General features: G+C 40.0%; 1 protein-coding gene across 1 annotated transcript in view; it reads left to right on the top strand.

The window, feature by feature from the left end:
* The first annotated feature begins 11,500 nt into the window (after positions 1 to 11,500).
* Positions 11,501 to 22,631, top strand: part of LOC148777644 (ankyrin repeat and sterile alpha motif domain-containing protein 1B-like) — a 573,212-nt gene continuing 562,081 nt past the window's right edge. Inside the window, exon 1 of the mRNA XM_088837030.1 lies at positions 11,501 to 11,698. Within this exon, the coding sequence (XP_088693156.1) occupies positions 11,565 to 11,698 (134 nt within the window). The 5' untranslated portion in view covers positions 11,501 to 11,564. The remainder of the gene's footprint in view (positions 11,699 to 22,631) is intronic.

Here is a 22,631-nt window from a genome sequence, read left to right as displayed (position 1 = left end):
AAACTGATAAATAGACTTAAAAAAATTAAAAATTTTTGCTTGTTGATATCATTAAGAAAATGAAAAGGCAAGCTACAGCTTGGGGAAAAAATATTTGTAAAGCATATATCTAACAAGGGACTTGGGTCCAGATCTAATTTAGAACTTTTACAACTCAATGATAAAAACAACTCAGTTTTAAGAAATGGAAAAGATCTGTACAGGTACTTCACAAAAAGATGTCCAACTTGATTGGTCATTAAGGAAATGCAAATTTAAACCACAGTAAGATACTACTATACTCATATTAGAATTTCTCAAAAAGACTGAAATGTCAAGTGTTGGTGAAGATATGGTATAACCAAACTCTCATACACTGCTAGTGAAAGTGCAAAGTGGTGCAGCTATGGGAAACAGTTTTGTCAGTGTCTTAACAGTTGAAGCATGCACCTACTACATGACCCAATGATTCTACTCCTACGGATTTACCTTAGTAAAATGAAAATATATGTCCACACAAAGATTTCTACACAAATATTCGTAGCAGCATTATTCAGAGTAAGCAAACAATGCTAAGCTGCTACTGCTAAGTCACTTCAGTCGTGTCCGACTCTGTGTGACCCCATAGACGGAAGCCCACCAGGCTCCCCCGTCCCTGGGATTCTCCAGGCAAGAACACTGGAGTGGGTTGCCATTTCCTTCTCCAAACAATAGGAACACTCAAATACCTATCAGCTGGTCCATGTGTAAACAAAATGTGGCATATGCATTCAACAGAATACAACTGCAAACAAAGCAAAATAAACTATTGACACACAGAACAATGTAGAAATATCTTAAAAATATAATAACAGATAAATAAATGACACAAAAGACATAGGAAATATGAGCGTGAGGTCCTGGAAAAAGCAAAATAAAACAGCAGAAGGCAGACCAGTGCTTGCCTTGAGGCTGGGGGTGAGGAACAGCTTGATCACAAAGGGGCATGAGGGAATTTGGGAGGGTGAATAAAGTGTTACAAAGCTTACTCCTGTAGTAGTTGCACAGCTCTATATACTTACTAAAACCATACTACTTTACACTTAAAATGGGTGAATTTTATGTTAATAAATATGCTTCAGAATGATCTTAAAAGTATATACATTAAGCCTCCAGGGAGTTTTTTAACAAAAAAAGATAATTGATATTCAGCAAAAAGTTTGTTGCTGATAAGCATCAATTTAAAATGCCTAAAAAAAATAAAATGCCTACCAATCCATTTTCTACAAAACATAATGATCTTTGTGCAGTCTAGTTTTAATATTTTAAAATCTTAATCATACTATAAATAATTTGATACTTATCAAGATTTGAGTAAGAGACTATGAATTGTGGTATTATGAATTTAATAGTAAACTTTAAAATTCATTTATTTGAAGTTTAGTTGTCTCTTAATCTCATATGTCTATAACACATTCAGGAACATGTAAATAATAAAAATACATTTTGTACAGCTCATTTTGAGATCATAATGTCTATACATTAAAATTATAAAGACATTTTTAAGAGAAGTGTTGGTTAAGTCACTGAAAAATATAATGTATTATTTTCTAAAATTAATAGAATAATTTACACATGGAATAAAAATGTAAACTGAATGTCTGTATTTAGTTGTTTATTACTTTCATCATCTTTGCCACCTCTACCTATTATCATCTACTATTAGATGAATACATTTTTTATTTACTTCTTGTCCTGGACCAAAATTTCTAATTATATGACTTTAGGAGCAGTCCAAAATATTGGCATTTCTGTTAACAAAGAAATGAACACATTGCCAACTGTCAATGCATTTCAGAAATGGTTTTCAGGAGTAATAGCTTGTGAATTGTATTAAAAGTAATTTAAGTAGACATATAACAGTCATTTAACATTTAAAATAAAAAATCCCAGGGCTGTATATAAAAAATATATTGGAGGATGGGGAGAGAAAATTTTCCTTTTAGCTAAATACAATATAAAATAACTTGAAGTTAAATCCCATCTTCAAAATGCCATTTATTTTATGACAATTATCTTGAAAATAATCATTTGCCTCTTAGTTCAAAATATAAAGCAAGCTTAAAAAATTAGGAAGAATATGGGAAAATGAGAAGATGAAATATTACACCTCATTTTAAGAAGTTCCTGAAGGAAATGGTGAAATTATTTACTATTTCATAGAATTGTCTTCCTAGAAAAGAATTGCCTGGAGTAAATTTGTCATCTTGACACAGGTGACCTCAGTTCTCAGTGCCAATGGTTAAGCTATATGAGTGTGAATGGTCTCAATTTTCTATCCCAGGATAGGAAGTGAGGTGAGGAACCCTATTATCCTCAATTCCAGAATTGAAACGCCTCATCCTTCTCTTAAGGGTCCAGGATTTTGGAAGCCAAAAACAAGGAAGAAAAGTTAAGATTATTTACCAGGTACCTCTTTTGACAAATGAAATGTGTGTGCTTAGTTGCTTAGTCATTTCTGACTCTTTGTGACCCTATGGACTGTAGCCCACCAGGCTCCTCTGTCCAGGAAAGTTTCCAGGCAAGAATACTGGAATGGGTTGCATTTACTACTCCAGGGGATCTTCCATACCTAGGGATTGAACCTAGATCTCTTGCATCTCCTGCAGTGGCAAGTGGATTCTTTACTACTGTGCCATCTGGGAAGCCCGACAAATGAAATACTTGATTTTTTTTTTCTGATGGGGCTTGGGTTGCTGAAGGTGAAGACCAAATGGAAAGGGAATGGGAGTGGATTTTCTGGTGTTTGATCTTGTCACATTCTTACAAGTATAAGTGATGTATATCTAGAGAAGAGAGTATACAAAAGAATGAGTTTTAAAAGTTTTATGTGGGGGGTGTTTTTAATGTGCTGATCTTTATCACAGTGTTTTCAGAGAAGTAGTTCACTGAGTCCCTACCTACTCTAGCAGTTTGAATTGCTCAGTATTTCCTATCCTTCCCAAATTCCCTGGACTCTCTGGAATTTTCTCCATGCTGTCTCTATAATTATAGATACTAGAAAGTAATTTCATTTTTTCTCTTTTTTCTAGACTTTAGGTGTTTACAATATTTTCTTATCAAGTTGGGCTCCAGCCATCTACTTTGCACGTAGTTTCCTTCACCTGAAACAATATATTCCAACATGAGTGAAACATACAAGTGAAATGCTTGCTTCAGGTTGCAGGTTCTGTAATTGATTTCTTTTTTCTCCTTCACTAAGAATCATAGAGCAAACTTACTTGAGTCAAGTGATATCTGTATTTTTCTATTAGTATATGTGATATTTGTTTATTAAATGAATGATTCATAGCTACCAAAAATCATCATAAAACTGGAGCTGATAGTTTTTAAGAAAAGTAATTCAGTGATGAAAGTATTGGAGAGGTCCTTATCTTTTCTCTTTCCTGCCTAGACTGTTGGTGTTTAGTCCCTAAGTTGTGTTCAGCTGTTTGTGATCCTTTGGACTATAGCCTGCCAGGTTCCTCTGTCCATGGGATTTCCCAGGCAAGAATGCTGGAGTGGGTTGCCATTTCCTACTCCAGGGGATCTTCCCAACCTGAGGATAGAAACCTGGTCTCCTGCATTGCAGGCGGATTCTTTACTGCTGAGTCACCGGGAAGCCCCTGCCTAGACTAGTCCCTTCAAAAGTATTGAGAGTTTCATCTATTTTTTTATGTATGAATTACAGTAATAATGCATTTATTGATTATTAAAGTATTTATTAGTATTACCACAGGATTTTTCTAATTTTACAGTTTTTCTACATGCACAGGAAACACATATATACACATTTAGATACATCTTGGATTTGAGTCAAACTCTCAAACTATAAAATTTTGACTCTTTAGATACAGGGCCTTGAAGAAAATTAACTCCAATTACTAGGATGTTTAAAATACTCAGAACTCCCCCAAAGAGAACATTTTTATGATCTTCATGAGCAGTATGATCACATGGATACTGAAGGGAAGTAATTTCTCCCTGGTTACTGCTGAATCTCAAAGGCAGCAAAAGAATTAACTCAAGAGTTTTGAATTACTTTATTATAGGATTGCAGTTGTGCATCCCTATAAGAAGTATAGATTTCTTATTTAAAATCTATCTTCAACATCAGATGTTTCTGGACAATATTGCATTAGATATAGATACTATAAAATTGTAGTAAATAATGATATAAAATGGATACTTTAAAAATTACTTGTTTAGGTTTAACTGGCATTTATCAAATATCTACTAAGAGCCAAATACCTTCACTTTTTTGATCTCATTCAATCTGATCCTCAAAACATTCATCAACCCTCTTATTGACTGTATTGTATCCCCTCCAAATTCATATATTGAGGACATGGAACAACAGACTGGTTCCAAATAGAAAAAGGAGTACGTCAAGGTTGTATATTGTCACCCTGCTTATTTAACTTATATGCAGAGTACATCATGAGGAACGCTGGGCTGGAAGAAGCACAAGCTGGAATCAAGATTGCCGCAAGAAATATCAATAACCTCAGATATGCAGATGACACCACCCTTATGGCAGAAAGTGAAGAGGAACTCAAAAGCCTCTTGATGAAAGTGAGAGAGGAGAGTGAAAAGGTTGGCTTGAAGCTCAACATTCAGAAAACAAAGATCATGGCATCTGGTCCCATCACTTCATGGGAAATAGATGGGGAAACAGTGGAAACTGTCAGACTTTGTTTTTTGGGGTTCCAAAATCACTGCGGATGCTGATTGCAGCCATGAAATTAAAAGACGCTTACTCCTTGGAAGGAAAGTTATGACCAGCCTAGATAGCATATTAAAAAGCAGAGACATTACTTTGCCAACCAAGGTCCGTCTAGTCAAGGCTATGGTTTTTCCCGTGGTCATGTATGGATGTGAGAGTTGGACTGTGAAGAAAGCTGATCGCTGAAGAATTGATGCTTTTGAACTGTGGTGCTGGAGAAGACTCTTGAGAGTCCCTTGGACTGCAAGGAGATCCAACCAGTCCATTCTGAAGGAGATCGATCCTGGGTGTTCATTGGAAGGACTGATGCTAAAGCTGAAACTGCAATACTTTGGCCACCTCATGCGACGAGTTGACTCACTGGAAAAGACTGATGCTGGGAGTTATTGGGGGCGGGAGGAGAAGGGGACGACAGAGAATGAGATGGCTGGATGGCATCACCGACTCGGTGGACATGAGTTTGAGTGAACTCCAGGAGTTGGTGATGGACAGGGAGGCCTGGCGTGCTGTGATTCATGGGGTCGCAAAGAGTCGGTCACAACTGAGCGACTGAACTGAACTGAACTGAAGGCCCAGTAACTCAGAATGTGGCTGTATTTGGAGATGGGGTCTTTAAAGAAGTAGTTAAGTTGAAGTGAGATCATTAGAATGGGCCATAACCAAATATGACCTGTGTCTTCATGAGAAGAGATTAGGACATAGGCACATAGAAGACTGTGTGAAGCATAGGAAGAAGACTGCTATTATGAGCCAAAGAAGGACTCCTCAAATGAAGCCAGCACTGCCTTCAACTTGATCTCAGGCTCTAGTCTCCAGAATTGTGAGGAAATAAATTTCTCTTGTTTAAGCTACCCAGTCTGTGGTACTTTGTTGCAGCCGGGTAACAAACTGACATACTTGTAAAGGTATGTATTACTCTTCTCTATGGACTGGTGATGGCTCTAGAAGGCTTCTAAGAAGATGTTGCACTACGATAGAAACCCAGGTCTTCTGACCACAGTTCTATTGTATGTTTGTGTGTATTTAAATTATAAAACTGTAATTTGTGGGAAAAGTGCTTTGGAAAGCATTTAGGTACCAATGTAGAAGACGACACATTTAGTCAGATAATGTTAGCTACTGAGTCCAGGAAAATCTCACAATTACTCCCCTTCTGTTCTTGGCTGCAAATCCAGCCCAGCTTGGTCCCCCAGTTGGCAGGCTTGGACCTCAGCTGGGTAATAGGAAGAAGCTGGTCCATGAATATGGAAGGTGGGAGGACTTTGGATTGTGGCAAATAAATAGAGAATGGGTTGCACATGTTTCTTTGTTAGTGTAAGAGAATTAAAAAGCATATGTATGCTGGACGATTATAGTTAGAATTAACCATTCATTTTTTTCATATTCAGCTTAGCTTTGTTTTTAAGTTGTTCCATGCAGCTAACTCCCATTCCTATTCATTGATCCATAATGTATACATAGATATTTAAAAATGAACAAGCCATGGTTTATTTATTTTGGTGTTTTTCATGTAAAGAAAGAGGGAAACTCCTTTGAAGTGGGCAAATATCATCAGTTAAAAAGGAATCAGAGACCATATACAAGTGAAAAAGCAACTTTATTTTTAGAAAAAGTGTTTATAAATACTTTAATTTTGAAATTAAGATCATTCAACAATAACAAACTTAATTTTCATAAACAATGCAAGCATGATTGGGAGATATGAATGAATAAAACAAGGTAGAAACAGAGGTAAGGTAAAAGATGGCAGGAGGTGACAGGGATTTAGTTCTGAGAGTAATTCTACCTACTGATTCCCAAACAGCTTTCTGCATGGAACACTCTTTCTTCACTTCCTGCTTCCCTTTGCCATGTATTTCTCAAGCCTCAGTTTAAATGTGTCCTCTATTGACAAGCCTTCACTTCAAGAAAGGATCTTCCTTGAGATAGAAGAGAATTAGAGAGGATTTGCTGATGGGAAGGGTTCCTCTTATGCCTAAACTGGGAATATTTGGCTGCCTCAGGGGATAATCTGATTCTAGGCTCCTGCCCTTCTCCCCCTTCTAAACAATCAGGCCAAGCAAAGAAGTAGAATCCCATAAAGGGGCTTTAGAATAAGTCATTCCTAAATGAGCTTATGGCTCATGGGCCAAATCCTACCCATAGCCTATATGGCCAGTAAACTAAGGATGGTTTCTGCATTTTAAAATGGTTAAAAAGAGTCAAAAGAAAATTTTGTGACACATGGAAAGTATACACAATTCACATTTCAGTATCCAGAAAGAAAGTTTTATTGGTTCACAGCCACACTCATTTGTTTTGAATATTGCCTATGACTACAGGGCTTCCCAGGTGGTACTAGTGGTAAAGAACCTGCCTGCCAATGCAGGAGACATAAGAGATGCATGATCAATCCCTGGGTTGGGAAGATCCCCTGGAGAAGGGCATGGCAACCCACTCTAGTACTCTTGCCTGGAGAATCCAATGGACAAAGGAGTCTCACAGGCTACATTCCATAGGGTCGCAAAGAGTCAACATGACAGAAGCAATTTAGCACACACACGAACTTTCATGCTACAATGGTGAGCTGAGTGTAGTGCGATAGTGCCCATAAACCTGAAGATATTTACTCTCTGGCCCTTTACCAAAAACGTCTGTGACCCATGTGTAGGAGAGAGATAGAAATAGAGGATGGGGTATAAGAATGAGGTAGGTTGAGATTAGCCCTTGAGAGAGATGAGATTCCAAAAGTGGACACTGTGTTCTTTGTGTCTTCTTAGACACCCCTCTGAGAGATTGCATAATAGGTTTATTGGGATGCGAGCCCTTTTCCTCACTGGGAAATAAAAAGAGATGGTGAAAAATTATTTTTGGAATTCAGGGGTTTCTTTATGTGAGGAAAAATAGTTTGGAGACAAGACTACACTTTTCAGTGGGCTGTGTACTGGGTCACCTGTAGGGAATACAGGTTTTCAAAGGTAGAAGCACACAGGCAGGGGGGCTCTGAGAGAGGAGGAAGCTAATGATAGAATCTGCAGGATAGTGGTGGAATGTTATGTGATGTGATGATCTTGTTTTGTTAAGTCACCAAGTTGTGTCCAACTCTTTTGCAATCCCATGGACTGTAGCCCACCAGGGTCCTCTGTCCATGGGATTTCTCAGGCAAGAATACTAGAGTGAGTAGCCATTTCCTTCTCCAGGGGGTCTTCCTGACCCAGGGATCAAAGCTGCATCTTCTGCATAGCAGGCAGATTCTTTACTGCTGAGCCACCAGGGAAGCCCATGATGATCTTGGAGGAGCTCTTATTTTTCCACATCAAATTTCCCTAGAGAGGAAAAAACTTCTGATAGATGATACTCTAATGTGATGCTCATTTGATTCCTTATGTCTACTCTCAGTTGGTTAGAACTTGGAGAAGATGGGTGATTCACATTCCATGGCCTTCAATAATCATAACCATAAATTTAGAAAGACTGCTAACATGCTTCGGAGAAGGCAATGGCAAGCCACTCCAGTACTCTTGCCTAGAAAATCCCATGGATGGAGCAGCCTGGTAGGCTGCAGTCCGTGGGGTCGCTAAAGGTCGGACAGGACTGAGCAACTTCACTTTCACTTTTCACTTTCATGCATTGGAGAGGGAAATGGCAACCCACTCCAGTCTTCTTGCCTGGAGAACCCCAGGGACGGGGGAGCCTGGCGGGCTGCTGTCTATGGGGTCGCACAGAGTCAGATACGACTGCAGTGACTCAGCGGCAGCGGCTAACATGCTTGATGTCTGGGTCTCCTCAGGAAGATAATGAAGGGCAGAATTTGTGCCATATAGGCATGAGGAGACAAATTTAAATAGAATGCAGAAACTTAGAACTTGGTGTTCTATTCAGATGTCTAATATCTTCATAGTATTTTGTAGCCTGGAGCTGCTAACTTCTGTCCCACAGCCTGTCATAGTCCCAGTTACACAGAGTAACTATAGAGCTCAAGGTGGAGAGAAAGCAGATACTTTCCAAATCTACTCCCTAAATCACAGAGTTATCCTGTCTTAGCTCAGTTGCTAACTTGATGCCATGCGACATTATCTTCTCCAATTCCTCACTGTGGACTCTAGGTTTGAGGGCTCAATATTTGAAGCGCACTGGCTTAGTTGCCCCAGGGCATGTGGAATCTTCCGGGACCAGGGATTGAACCCTGCAGGGAGTGTCCCCTGCATTGCCAGGTAGATTCTTAACCTTTGGACCACCAGGGAAGTCCATGGCCTCTTCAGATTTTTGGAAGAATGTTTTCACTTTTTGTTTTCATGTTAGTTCCCATGCAGTCAAGCCTTTGTCCTCTTCAACAAGGAACAATGATGTAACTACAAAGAGTTTGGAGTTGAAAACTGGCTTTGAATATCACATACATACCACTAGGGTATATGAAACAGTGGAACTGACTTTTAGTAAATCATTACTAATGGTTTTCCCATTGGGGGTTAACCCTCTTGATCACTAACTCAGCCATGATTAACTGTTGTTGCTTGTCAAAACTGCAGGTTACTTTTAGCTCTGACCAACTGAATACTTACAGTCTATTCTGGGAAAGATGTGTTTTGCTTAGGTGGCAACATCAGGAAAGTGGAAGAAGGATTTCTCCATGCCATTTTCAAAATGAAATTAATGGCTCCTTACCTCTTGTTTCTTTAACTGGTGTGCTAGTCCCAGTATGTCAGAGATCATATTATTATCATATATCATCTTACTATTATAACAGATTAAAAAACAAAAACCACTAGCTCAAAATCTACTTCCTTTAGCCATAATATATCTAATACTTTGAGCCATTCAAATAAAATCGCAGAATACTAAATTTCATAAAAAAATTTTAAAACTACACTTGTTGTTGCTTATCCCTGAAAGTCTTTTAAGTTTTTTCCAATTATTTACTTAAAATTTCTGCCTGTAGCAGGCAGTCCTGTATTTGAATCTTGGCTCACTTTCTAGCCCCATAATTTTGAGCTAATCAGTTTCCTAATCTTAAAGATAAAAGTGGTATCCATCTCATGGTATTGTTACAAGGTTAAGACAACAGATGAAAAGCGGAATAGTACCTGGTCCCTAGTAACTGCTCCTGAAATGTCTTTGATCATTATTGTCTGTCCATTTACTTTTTTCATGTGGGCAGTAAGGTGCATTGGGAGTCAGTGAGTCAGTTCTGTGGTCCAATTCTTTCAGCCACTTACTGTGCAGCATCTTGAAAAATTTATTGAACGCTTTGACCCAATATTTCCTCATTACCAAAATGGATATATGGTAGTAATATCCAGTTCATTGAGTTGTGAGGAAAGTGCCTCTTATGTCCCTTTCCTCCCAACTGATTATCAACAAGTTAACATTTATGAAGTTTATTCCAAGGGCAAGGCAAAGCACAGGGTGTTACAGGAAGTTTCGAAAGAAAATATATGCGTGCTCTCCATCGCGGGCAAGGAGAGCAGCTAACAAAATCAAGCCAACCATACACAATGAATTGCTGATGAATATGCAAATTAAAGTGGATCTCTAATCCGTGCTCATTTGTATTTTTTCCCAGTGTGAATGTGGAGGAATTTTCAATGAGAGCCTTTTTCCTGGTATTTCCACAAGTCAGCAGATCCTCAAAGCCCAACTGAAATAGAGGGCTGATGAAAGACCCTAGAAAAACTGCAACAGTCACAAACCATTCAGTGGCCAGGGCCACTGAAACTAAACTAAAACAAGGGCAGGTCTCAGGCAGGTAAACGAACGGACGAAAAGCCGGTCCAGTCGCCTGGACACCGACACAAGCGGTGGCAGGAGGGCTTCTCCCCAGCATCACCGGCCTCGCATCCCGGTCATGGAGGATTTTCCTCACGCGTCGTGACTGACCCGAGGCGTGGCGCCGGCGGCCGCCGGGCTGGGGAGTCGCAGAGGCCGGGAGAACTCCAGTCCTCACACGGTTAAACCTCTCCCAAGGAGACTGGAGGAGGGAGGGTCCCCGCCCACGAAAACCGAGTCTCGTCCCGGCGCCCCGCCCCCCGCTCGGCCCCCGCCCCCCGCGCGCCCCGCGCCCCCCGCGCCCCCTCCCCCGGACCGACTCGCGGGCCGCACCTGCCGGCGCTCACACGCCCCCCGCGCGCCCGCCGCCCCGCGCGCCGGGCCTCCGCGCCGCCGCCGGCGGACCCGGGCGCCCGCCCGCCCTACCCGAGCCGGAGCCGCCTCCGCCACCACCGCCGCAGCCGCCGCCGCCTTCGGCACGCGCCCGCCGCAGCTCAGCCGCACCGCGCGGCCTCGGCGCGGGCCGCGGCCGCCGGAGCCGTAGCCGCCGCGCTCCTCTCAGCCGCGGGCCGCGGCCCGCGGACGCCGCCGCCTTAACCGCCGAGCGGGCCAGGCGCAAAAGCCGAGGAGAACCGGGCCGGGGCGCGAGGGTGCGCGGGCCGCAGCCGCCACGGGCGTTCGCGGCGCTCGCGCTCAGGCGAGGACGGTCTCCGTCTCCTCCTCCTCCGACCTCCTCAGCCCTCAGCATCCTCCTCCCGCTTCTCAAAAAGCATCTCCGGTCCCCACCCCCTGACACCCCACCCGCGGGAACGAGGCCTCGGGAATTAAGGGGAGTGGCTGTGGGGGCGCGTCGCGGCTCCCAGCTCAGCCAGACCCTGTTCCAAGACATGGTCTGGTCCTCGTTGTAAAAGCTGCGCCCCGAAGAGGAGCGGAGAGTAGTGTTCCCGGCTGGGGGCTGCAGGGCTCTCACGGGGCTGGAGCTCTGGCATTATCTTCGGGTGGGGCGGGGAGGGCTCTGGATTTGTGGGGAGTGGGGGTGGGCGGGGAGGAGGACCCGAAGAGGGAAAGGACTCTGAGAGGGAGTCGTTGAGAGACTATGGGGAAGGACCAGGAGCTCTTGGAAGCTGCTCGCACTGGAAATGTGGCTCTGGTGGAGAAACTCCTGTCTGGCAGGAAAGGAGGGATCCTGGGCGGTGGATCCGGACCCCTGCCCCTGTCTAATCTGCTAAGGTAAGGACCGGAACCGGCTCCGCGTTTGCACACCTCGCTGTGCATTGTGATGAATACGTCCTTCCTCCTCACGGTTATTGCACCTGGTGGCTGCCAGCGATTCATTCTTAAATTAGGTGTGAAAACAGAATGTGTGTATGGAGAGGAGGCATGAACCTCCCTGTCAGATAGATGCCTTAGATTCTTTGAGTAATTTTAAAATAGCCTTCCTCAATGCGTCAGTAGCTACTTTTCTGTGAGCTGTGGTGCAGAACTTGTACATGCACTAGCACTAGTGTTGCTGGAAGAAATTTTTGCGTCTCACCCGCTCTCCATCAATGTTTATTACATGTTTTCAGTTTCGAATCCAGCCTCCTACCCACCCCCCCGCCCCCCGCCCCGCGTTCCCTTTTCGGCTATTTAAATGAAATTGGCAGAGAAGCTTTTGCGTGCATGCCATTATCCTGCAAAAGCCACAGCCCTTGGTTGCTGCTTCCCTTCTTTTGCAGAAGGCATTTGCTGTGCTGTGGGATATGATCCCACAAAATGAAGAGAGTGAACCTTCTGGTGAGATGTCATCAGTACAGGGTGTGTGTACAACTTGATGAGGCAGGTTAGTCAGCCCCAGCAGTACTTTCAGTCACCTGGACATGGCTGAGTGAAACTTGGTTATTGTATCTCAGGATGAAGAATGCCAGGTTGGGATTGGGAAAGTGTATGTGGAATATAGTAGAGGCCTTTTATGTGAAGATGCTCCAGGTGAGACTTAATATTGCTTGGAAACACACATACACACACACACAAGGTCTTTTTTACAGCAGGCAGTATCTTAGAAATAGCAGGGTTGATTTACATATTTGAAAAAACAATTAATTTAAACGTTGAATTGATAGGCAAATGAAATCAGTTGTGAGGGAGGGAGCCTGAAGAATATTCACTAGATAAAATTCATGGAAAGCTATTTAGTTTCTAGAACCATAGCTATTCAGTTTATCCTGGATGTTTTTGGAGGCATCGATCATCATTCACATCTTCACCCTAAAACATCTCTTAAGTCTAACTCTATTTGTAAAAAATTTTTAAGCTGAAGTGATTTTCTTGGTTTTTTAACAGTTTTAAAAACTGTTCTTTGCTGCTCTTGACAAGTGCTTAATACAAACTTTTGGATGATGATATTGTGTTCTTTACACAAGTGTTCATGTGTGGTGGTCAGATAACACTGTTAGTTGCAGTCTTGGCTAATAGGGTAAATGAGAACATTTCTGTTACGGTGAAATGAATTTAGTTGGAAAATAGTTGATGGGATTTTAGAAAGCTCCACATATGATCATCTGTGCTTGTTGACAGTGGCATTTTATTGGAATGATAGTTCGCTTCGGAACAATGAATATTTATGGGGCATTTTTTTCAGTAAGTCTTAGAAGTGATGACTCTTATGTGCACTCCCTTGTTAAGTAATTTTCACTTTCAATCACAGGTAGACAGTTTGTACAAATTTCAGATTGTAGATCTAGTAATTGTCCTTAGTCACAGGTAGTTTATACAGAAGCAGTTTATTTGGGTGTAGTTTTAAATTGCAGGTGAAATAAATGTTTGCTATCATATCAGTGATAAATGTCGTTATGGTTAGAAACTGATATCCTGAAAGGGGTTTCTAAAAATAATCAATTTCTTTGCGAGCAGGGAGAACTTCAGTTGATTTCTTTGAGATAATTGGTGTTTTAAAAAACTTATCTTTGTGATAGAACTTAAATATCTTTTAAATGCCTTCGTAGTTGTGTCATTTTAAAAAGAGAATGTAAAATTTTAGGAATAGAATAGCAACTATTTAGTGTTGGTAAACATCAACTATGACATGAAAATTGTGACTATAATGTACTTTTTGAATGAGAGGTTTTCTCTTTTGCTGGTTTTGTCAGAGGTAGTAGGAGTAGCTCTACAGTGAGAATACATAATAGAAAACAAAACAAAAAACCTTAAAAATGTGTGTTCATTAGAGCAGTTTGAGCCAAGTTGTAAAACAGCAAAATCAAACCCAGTAACCTTTAAACTTCCATTTTTCTATATCATATTGAATAAACAACTAAAATAGTGCCTTTGAAGAAAATGAGAATTGAAATTATCTTCTTTGGGTGATTCTTTACATATAATGAAATTCCTAAGAAAGCGCACTTTATTTAGTTGTCATTTTATTTCCCAAATGATTGTCATCAAAAGCTTATTTACAAGATAATAGAAAATTATTTCTTTACCTTCAGACATAAAGACGGTTCAAAATTTTTAAATATTTTGGAATGAATTGTGGAATAGATTTGGTACTCCCCTGCCCTACTTTTGGATGAGGAAATGGCTACCCTCTCCAGTACTCTTGCCTGGAGAGTCTCATGGACAGAGGAGCCTAGCAAACTATAGTCCTTGGGGTCACAAAGAGTCGGACACAACTGAAGTAATTTAACAATGCCCTACTTTATTATTTGTGTTGTGTAATAATAGGCTCAGATCCTGTGCTAAATTCATATATCATCTCATTCAGTTCTTATGTCAACCTTAAGAGGTTGGTCCTGATTTCTCAGATGATGGACTAAAGAGGTAGGAAGATCACATAGCTAGTAATGGGAAGGATTTTAAGTTTTGTGATTCAAATTTGCCTTACCTTGTCTTACTCATTGAATCTGTTTTATTTGCAGAAGTTTAAAGTACATGGCCAGTGTGTCTAATTTGAACACTTTTTTGGTAGGAATAATAATTTAATTTAAAAATACTTACATCCTTAAAGAAAGCAACTCATGACTGCCCTTTGAAGAATCAGTAGATACTCTTTCTGAAGATGCTTTTGATTATTTATTACCTACTAAGTGAGCAGTAGCTGTATAATGGGGAATCAGGATATTTGGTTGACATTGTGATTTTCAGCAAAAGTAAAAATGACCTTGAATAAATATGTTTCTAAGCCTCACTGTGCTCTTCTATGAAGTGGAAATAGTAAGAATACCTATCATATGGAGCTATTGTAAGGGTTAAATGGGGTATAGAGATTAATGTAAAGCATTTAGCACATTGGTATTCATCATTGTGCTGTGATTTCTCACAGAACTCTGGAATACTTGACTCTATTTCTTTTCTTTGTTATTTTTTCATTTTAGGAAGCTTTATTAGTAATCCTTCCTTTCCCTTGAGCTGAAATCTTCCTTTCTTGAATGTCTGCATTTTGTTTTTAGTTTTAAATCTTGGGGCTTTCCAGAATAAATTTAATCTCTACTTCTGTGTACAACACTTTTAAGGTCTTAGTGCCTCCTCTTCCTACTTTATCAAGACTAAGTATCTCCAGTTCCTTATCACTTTGTTGACTGTTTCTTAAGGCCTTAGGTTTCCCTGGTGGCTCAGATGGTAAAGAATCTGCCTGCAATGCAGGAGACTCAGATTCGATCCCTGGGTCTTGAAGATCCCCTGGAGAAGGGAAGGGCTGCCCATTCCAGTATTCTGCCTGAAGAATTCCATGGACAGAGGAGCTTGGCAGGCTATAGTCCACGGGGTTACAAAGAATCTGACACAACTAAGTGACTAACACTTTGGCTTCACATGGTACTAGGAGTAAATTTCTTTCTCTTTTTTTTTCAAGTTCCAATGCCTTGTTGTCTTTTCAGTTATTTATAAGAAAACAGACAGTATGTCAAAGAAGACATACACCTGCCAGTGAACACAAAAATGTTTATCATCGTGAATTAATTATTGTTTAGTTGCTAAGTCATGGCTGACTCTTTTGTGACCCCATGGACTGTAGCCTACTAGGTTCCTTTGTCCATGGGGTTTCCCAGGCAGGAATACTGAAGTGGGTTGCCACTAAAGGAGTAAATTTCTATAGTAAGTTTTCCATTAGAATCACAGAATCTTCAAATACAAAGGAGTCTTTTCATCCAGTTTCTTACCTAGAGAGTTTACCTATAAAATCCTTTACCAGTTACTTATTGCAGTTCTGTTAAACCCTGCAATGGCTAGATCCATCCACTCTATTTTTTGATGGCTCTAATTACTTAAAATATTCATCTTTTATTGAGCTAAAATTCGCCTCCCTGTAATTTCCAGCAGTTGGTACTAATTTGGCTTTATGGGTCAGTATAAAGTAGTTTAGTTTGCCAGGGCAGTTCTTTAGCTAATATTTAGCTATATTGTTTTCTTATGAATCTTCTATTTTTTCCAAGATTTTAACAACCAGTTGCCATGTGGTAATAGAGCATAGGTGTTAAGAACCTGGAGCTTTTCAGGTGGCTCAATGGTAAAGACTCTGCGTGCCAATGCAGGAGTCACAGGAAACGTGGGTTCAATCCCTGGGTGGGGAAGATTCCCTCAAGTAGGCAATGTTAACCCACTCCAGTATTCTTGCCTGGAAAATCCTATGGACACAGGAGCCTGGTGGGTTATGGTCCATAGGATCACAAAAAGACAGACATGACTTAGCAACTGAGCATGTTAATAACATTTTCAGACTTCTTTCCTATTCTCAAAATTTTCAATGACTCTCTTCAAATACAGTGACCAGAAATGAAAAAAAATGCAATAGTTGTCATTTGACCAGTGTAGGATATAGTGGGACTTGATATATTTTGAATTTTTTTAAAAAATTACAAAGCAGCATATTTAGTATGATTCTTTTCTTTAACAAAGAATAAATGTGTGTGAACATTTATATTGTATGTTAAGAAGTCTCTAATGATAAACATAAAGAATGTAGTTATTGGGTTTCTCTGGTGGCTGTGACAGTAAAGAACCTTCCTGCAATGCAGGAGACCAGGGTTCGATCCCTAGGTTGGAAAAATCCTCTGGAGAAGGAATAGGATTATTTAGTGAGTGGTGGAATTGTGAGTGATCTTTATTTTTTGGCTTATCTGTATTTTCCCATATTTTGGAGTAAACATGTATTGTGCAATGAAAATGAAATAGCAACTATTTAAAACATGATACAATGAAGTTATTACTTTCTTATTATTGATCTAAGACCTGCCTTAGTACAGGTCAACATTTTCTAAGCTGTATGGTGCCTTTGGCTCACATTGAGCAGATAGTCAATTAAAACTTGAACTTTTTTTTTCCCCAGTGACTTGTCAAGCCATTGTCATGGTTGTCAATGACTTGTCAACTTGTCATGGTTCCCCTGTCTGGTACTTGTGAAAGTGTTGATTGAACTTAAATTATTCCTATTATATTTAATCTTACCTATGTTAGCCTATGCTGCTGCTAAGTCGCTTCAGTTGTGTCCGACTCTGTGCGACCGCATAGACGGCAGCCCACGAGGCTCCGCCATCCCTGGGATTCTGCAGGCAAGAACACTGGAGTGGGTTATTTATAATATATCTAGCTCTCTTGGCTCTGTTTTCCAGTATATTAAAGTCTCTTCTCTGTATCATATGTAGATTGAATAAGTATGTTTTCTATAACTGGTATTCAACAACTATACTATACTCCTAAAGAACTTCAAATTAGTATAAATTTGAAAGTGACCATCTTTTTGCATGGTCTTTCTACCAACACTGAGGCCACTTAATAGAACTGTTAGCCAGTTATTTCTCTCTAATGTATCTGAATATTATAAGGTATTTATCCATTGCCTTTGTGTATTCACATTATGTTCTGTTTATTCCATTCTTTTGATCTACCTCTGTAGTAGTAAGTCTGTGTGTATGTGTATTTTAGTCGCTCAGTCATGTCCGACGCTTTGTGACTCCATGAACTGTAGCCCACCAGCCTCCTCTGTCCATGGGATTTTCCAGGCAAGAATAATGTAGTAGTTAGCCATTCCCTTCTCTTAAGGGATCTTCCCGACCCAGGGATCCAATCTACCTCTGCTGCACTGCAGGCAGATTCTTTACCTTCTGAGCCACCAGGGAAGCCTGCTGCTGCTGCTAAGTCACTTCAGTCATGTCCGACTCTGTGTGACCCCAAGGATGGCAGCCCACCAGGCTCCCCCCATCTCTGGGATTCTCCAGGCAAGAACACTGGAGCGAGTTGCCATTTCCTTCTCCAGGGAAGCCTCAGTTCAGTTCAGTTGCTCAGTCGTGTCCGACTCTTTGCGACCCCATGAATCACAGCACGCCAGGCCTCCCTGTCCATCACCAACTCCCGGAGTTCACTCAAACTCATGTCCATCGAGTCGGTGATACCATCCAGCCATCTCATTCTCTGTCGTCCCGGTCTCCTCCCACCCCCAATCCCTCCCAGCATCAGAGTCTTTTCCAGTGAGTCAACTCGTCGCATGAGGTGGCCAAAGTATTGCAGTTTCAGCTTTAGCATCAGTCCTTCCAATGAACACCCGGGATTGATCTCCTCTAGAATGGACTGGTTGTATCTCCTTGCAGTCCAAGGAACTCTCAAGAGTCTTCTCCAACACCACAGTTCAAAAGCATCAATTCTTTGGCGATCAGCTTTCTTCACAGTCCAACTTTCACATCCATACATGACTACAGGAAAAACAATAGCCATGTGTCTATAAATTCCACCAAACTTAGGCTACTTTGTTATATTGTTTCTGATAGAGAACCATTGATGATGCCTAGTATTGTTGCAAATTCTTTCTACCCCTTTGCTTCTAATTCTTTTGAATCTGGATACTAATGAGTTTAAGTGTTGTGCGTGCTGTGATTCATGGGGTGGCAAAGAGTCGGACACTACTCAGCAACTGAACTGAACTGAAGTGTCTCTTATGATCTCAGTCTTTCTGGAGCTTTGGTAATATCTTAGCATTTTTTATCCTTTCTGGGTTGAAAATTATTCTCACTAGGGATAAGAGCAAAATAGAAGTTGGGAAGAATCAGATTCTTAGTTTTGTTAGATGCTTTAGGGAATTCTCTTGTGGTGTAAAACCATCTACAGTTTTAATATGTCAGAGATTAAGATTATATTAGCTGTCATAGCAGTGAACTTCTATTTCTTCTCTCCTTTTTTTTCAAACTTAGCTGAAAAGGACATTAGCCTTTTTCCAGGGCAAGTATATACTTCACTTCTGCGTTTGCTTTCAATTTTACCTCTTACACCCTCTTTCATCCTTAAAAAAACAACAACTGAATTCATCAGAGCTCATTCAGTTCAGTTCAGTTTAGTTCAGTCGCTCAGTCGTGTCCGACTGTCCGCGACCCCATGAATCACAGCACGCCAGGCCTCCCTGTCCATCACCAACTCCCGGAGTACACTCAAACTCATGTCCACATAGTCGGTGATGCCATCCAGCCATCTCATTCTCCGTCGTCCCCTAGAGTACTCAAATTGAATTGTTTCCCTCCTTTTCTTCCTTCATATTATATATGAAATTTCATTTTATTTAACATATCTTTCTTGAGATAGCTGCAAAGCCTTTTAAAATCTCACTGTTTGGCACAATTACCTTTTAATCTAAACAAAAATAAGTCCCTTTTAAACTGTGTTAAATATTTCTTTTTTAGTCTAGTTTAAGAATTATTTATATTTTGATAAAGCAGTAAAAACTTTTGTTAATAACTCAAATTTACTTAATTTTCTTAATGCCTCAGAGTCGAATACTATGTGTAGTTAATAAATGCTTGTGGAACATAAAGAATCCAGTTCTCAAGACCTCCATGTGAAGAAGTATATCAGTAAGAACTGAGGGAAAAGTAATCTTGTCACTAAAGATATGTAAACCAGACAGCTTATAAGTTTTTCAGATTCCAGATTCAGTTCATGAAGTTTTTGGTGATAAATACAAGGAGATAGAAGACAACTTGGAAGTATTGTAATTTTCAACTATTTGGGCAGCTGTGGCTGTTGAGACTCTAATATATGATACTCACTTCCAGGGAAGCTGTATTGGTTAAATGGAATAAATCACAAATAGAGCAGTTAAACTGCACGAAAATGTTATATCTATAAAAATAGTCAAATTGCAAGTGGGTTATCTATTTTAGATAGTAATGATGTTTGAAGCAGTGATTGCACCATTCTGTTCAGGGAGCTGTGTCTGCCTGAGTGAACAGTGCCAGCTGCATGATGGGGAGTAAGGAGAGAGGAGAGGGAATTTTGGTATTGACCTCTTTCTCAGCTAAAGGGTTTCCAGCTCCCTCTTCAAAACTGTGAGGATGTTGTGTAGCAGGGAATTAGGACAAGCAGCTGGTGACTACTCAACCTGTCTGTTTTTACATTGCCCAATTCGTAGTGCGTCTCAGTGGTTTCTTACAGTCACAGAAGGTCTTCACTGACATTAATGCAGGAGTTTACAGTATTCAGTAGTGTGCCTAATGACCTTAGCAATTTAACCTCTTAACTGACAGTAAACAATTTTATTAGCTCAGTTGTGTACTGCAATAATTTATTTCATTATGCATTTGAGGAGATTTTGGAAAATTCTTTCAGAGTCTATTATAGAACATTCTTTCTGAGTATTTAACTAGAAATGGAAGCTGACTATAATTCAATCATGGGTTAGAAAAGATTAATTTCAGCCTACAGAATCTGAAGCTATTTAACATTTAATGCATTTTAGTGTGTCTTTGGTTTCCATTTCAAACATATTTCAGCATAGTTTTAATTAATTGAAATATGAGTTTTGGTTATTTTATTTTATGTTGATATGAGAGATTATCTCATGTTTGAAAAAGCAGGAGTTTACCCAGAAGACATATCTGTGTGCCAGTTCTTTCTCTCGTATGTGATGACATGGTCGTGTAAACCATATGGCAGCCCAAGGCACAATGCCAGTTGACAGCCCAGTGCATTTTCTTGTGTAACACAGATCTAAGAACTCTTCTTAGAGTCCAGTTTTCCTTTGTGTCGATAGGACAGCAAGTGACTTCTACATTTGTGTTAAACCTGGGTGAGGCTTGCAGTTTTGTGATTTTTGAGGATGAGTTAGAATATATGGTCAAAAGATAAATTTTATTTTCCTCATTTCTTTCTGTTGTAATCTCCAAAGTTCATCTCTGAAAGTGTTTCTTATAGGTAATACTTTATTATTTAACAGCACATCCTTATGAATCTGTAAAATGAATTTTGATTCAGTTGTGCTATATAATTATTTGGGTTCTATTGTGTTGCGAGAGCAGCTTTATTTAAAGTGGTCGATTATTTCTAGTTAACTGAGCTGAAACAATTGGAGTAAACTTGTTGCCATCAAATTGGATCATCTCTTGATTGATGGTTGTGGACATAAACAGCCAATCTCATTTCTTGCTGTCTGCTTGATATTTCTGTTTCCTCCACCACCTTTCTTCTAACACTTCCGGCTCAAATTTCTTTCTCTTTAGAAAGAAAGCCTCTTCTCTACTGTAATTAGCACAAGTTCAGCCTATCTCTAGTTTTTGTGTCAACTATCCCTCTCCAAGGGTTGCAGGTTTTGTGTGAGGAGTAGAGCTGGAATGGGCTGTGTATAGTGAGAAGTAGATTAAGAACAAAAATTGAACCTTCAAAATTCTGGAGCTTACAGAGTTTGCTTTCATCATCTCTAGTTTCCTGCATGTGTCACTGTTAATTTCTCCTCTCACCTCACGGACTCTGTGTCCGTGTGTCTTTCCTAACCTTCCCCTACCACCAGCAACTATTTGTGGGTGCAGACAATTCATACTGAAGTATGATTGACTGTAAAGGCTTTTAGGAAGAGAAAACTTTAGTATTTTCATTTAAAGAAGAAACAACTGCTGCTGCTGCTGCTAAGTTGCTTCAGTTGTGTCCGACTCTGTGCGACCCCATAGATGTCAGCCCACCAGGCTTCTCTGTCCCTGGGATTCTCCAGGCAAGAATACTGGAGTGGGTTGCCATTTCCTTCTCCAAAAGAGTAAACAAACTTTAGGTCAAAATACTAAAGCTGTGAATCTCTAATGTCAGAGTTGATGGAGTGGATTTTTTCAGAATGGGTTGGATAAAGGTGGTCATGTATCCTTTCTTCTTACAAGGCTAGTGCTGTAGAAGGGGAGAGGGATTTGATTGAGAAATAGGATAGCCAGTGCTGGAAAAGCCTTTTTTTTTATTCCTACCAAATTAGTCCCTAGAACTTTTTATTGGATATCTGTTACATTATATACTCATTGGCCACCTCATGCGATGAGTTGACTCACTGGAAAAATACTCATCTTAGGTATCAGCATATGGTGTATTTTTTGCCTGTTTCCAGAAGTTATTCCTTAGGTGTTTTTATTTATTATGACAAAGATACAGACTATAATTGTATAAGAACTTCAATGTCTAATATGGCTTGAGATTCAAATTCTTTTATATCTATTTTCTTATTAAAACGAATTCATATTGTAAGTTTACTCAATATATAGGTTTTTTTAAAAAACCTATGTTTCATTGTTGCGGAGGTGTTTGAAGTTCTGACCTATGCATCCGAATTAGCATTCTTCCACACTAAACTTTTCTTTTCTTTTTGTCTTTTACCACCAAATTACTATTTAGCCACTTTGAATCCTTATTTGATACCATTTGAAATGTTTTATATAGCATAGCATCTAAATATGCTAAATATAGTTTCTTAGTGCTTTGAAGATACTAAAAAACTACTGTATTAAATTACAGAATTATCCTTGTTTTGCATAAATATTTTGCTGCTATTATGAAGGCATGGGAGTGAATGGGAGTGTGTTTGGGGGAGCTGCAGGAATTATGCTGAGATGTTCTTTGGCATGGTAAACTCTCCAGTTGGGGTGTAGTGAATAACAGAGTCTTTCCTGTTGGTTTGCTTTGGCTAGTGACAGAGTGTTCTGTTACTCTGAATTTCATAGAGACATTGGAGACATAATGGAGAAGGTGAAGAATTATGAACAAGTATTTGTAAAATAATGGGAGAATATTAACAAAGAGTGAATACACTGTAATGTGTGCTGTAATGAAAGTCTCAACCAATGCTTCAGGAATGACAGGAGGAAGAAGGAGATACCTTTAATCTGATGGAGGAGTGAGTAGTCAGGGTAAACTTCAGAGAGGAGATGATTCTTAAATCTTGTTGAATGAGTAGGAG

Source organism: Moschus berezovskii, chromosome 6, assembly GCF_049115385.1.
Source record: "Moschus berezovskii isolate FMDL1 chromosome 6, NW_MosBer_1.0, whole genome shotgun sequence".
NCBI lineage: Eukaryota > Metazoa > Chordata > Mammalia > Artiodactyla > Moschidae > Moschus > Moschus berezovskii.
Note: the sequence above shows the minus strand (reverse complement) of the source record. Positions and strands in the feature narration are given on the sequence as shown.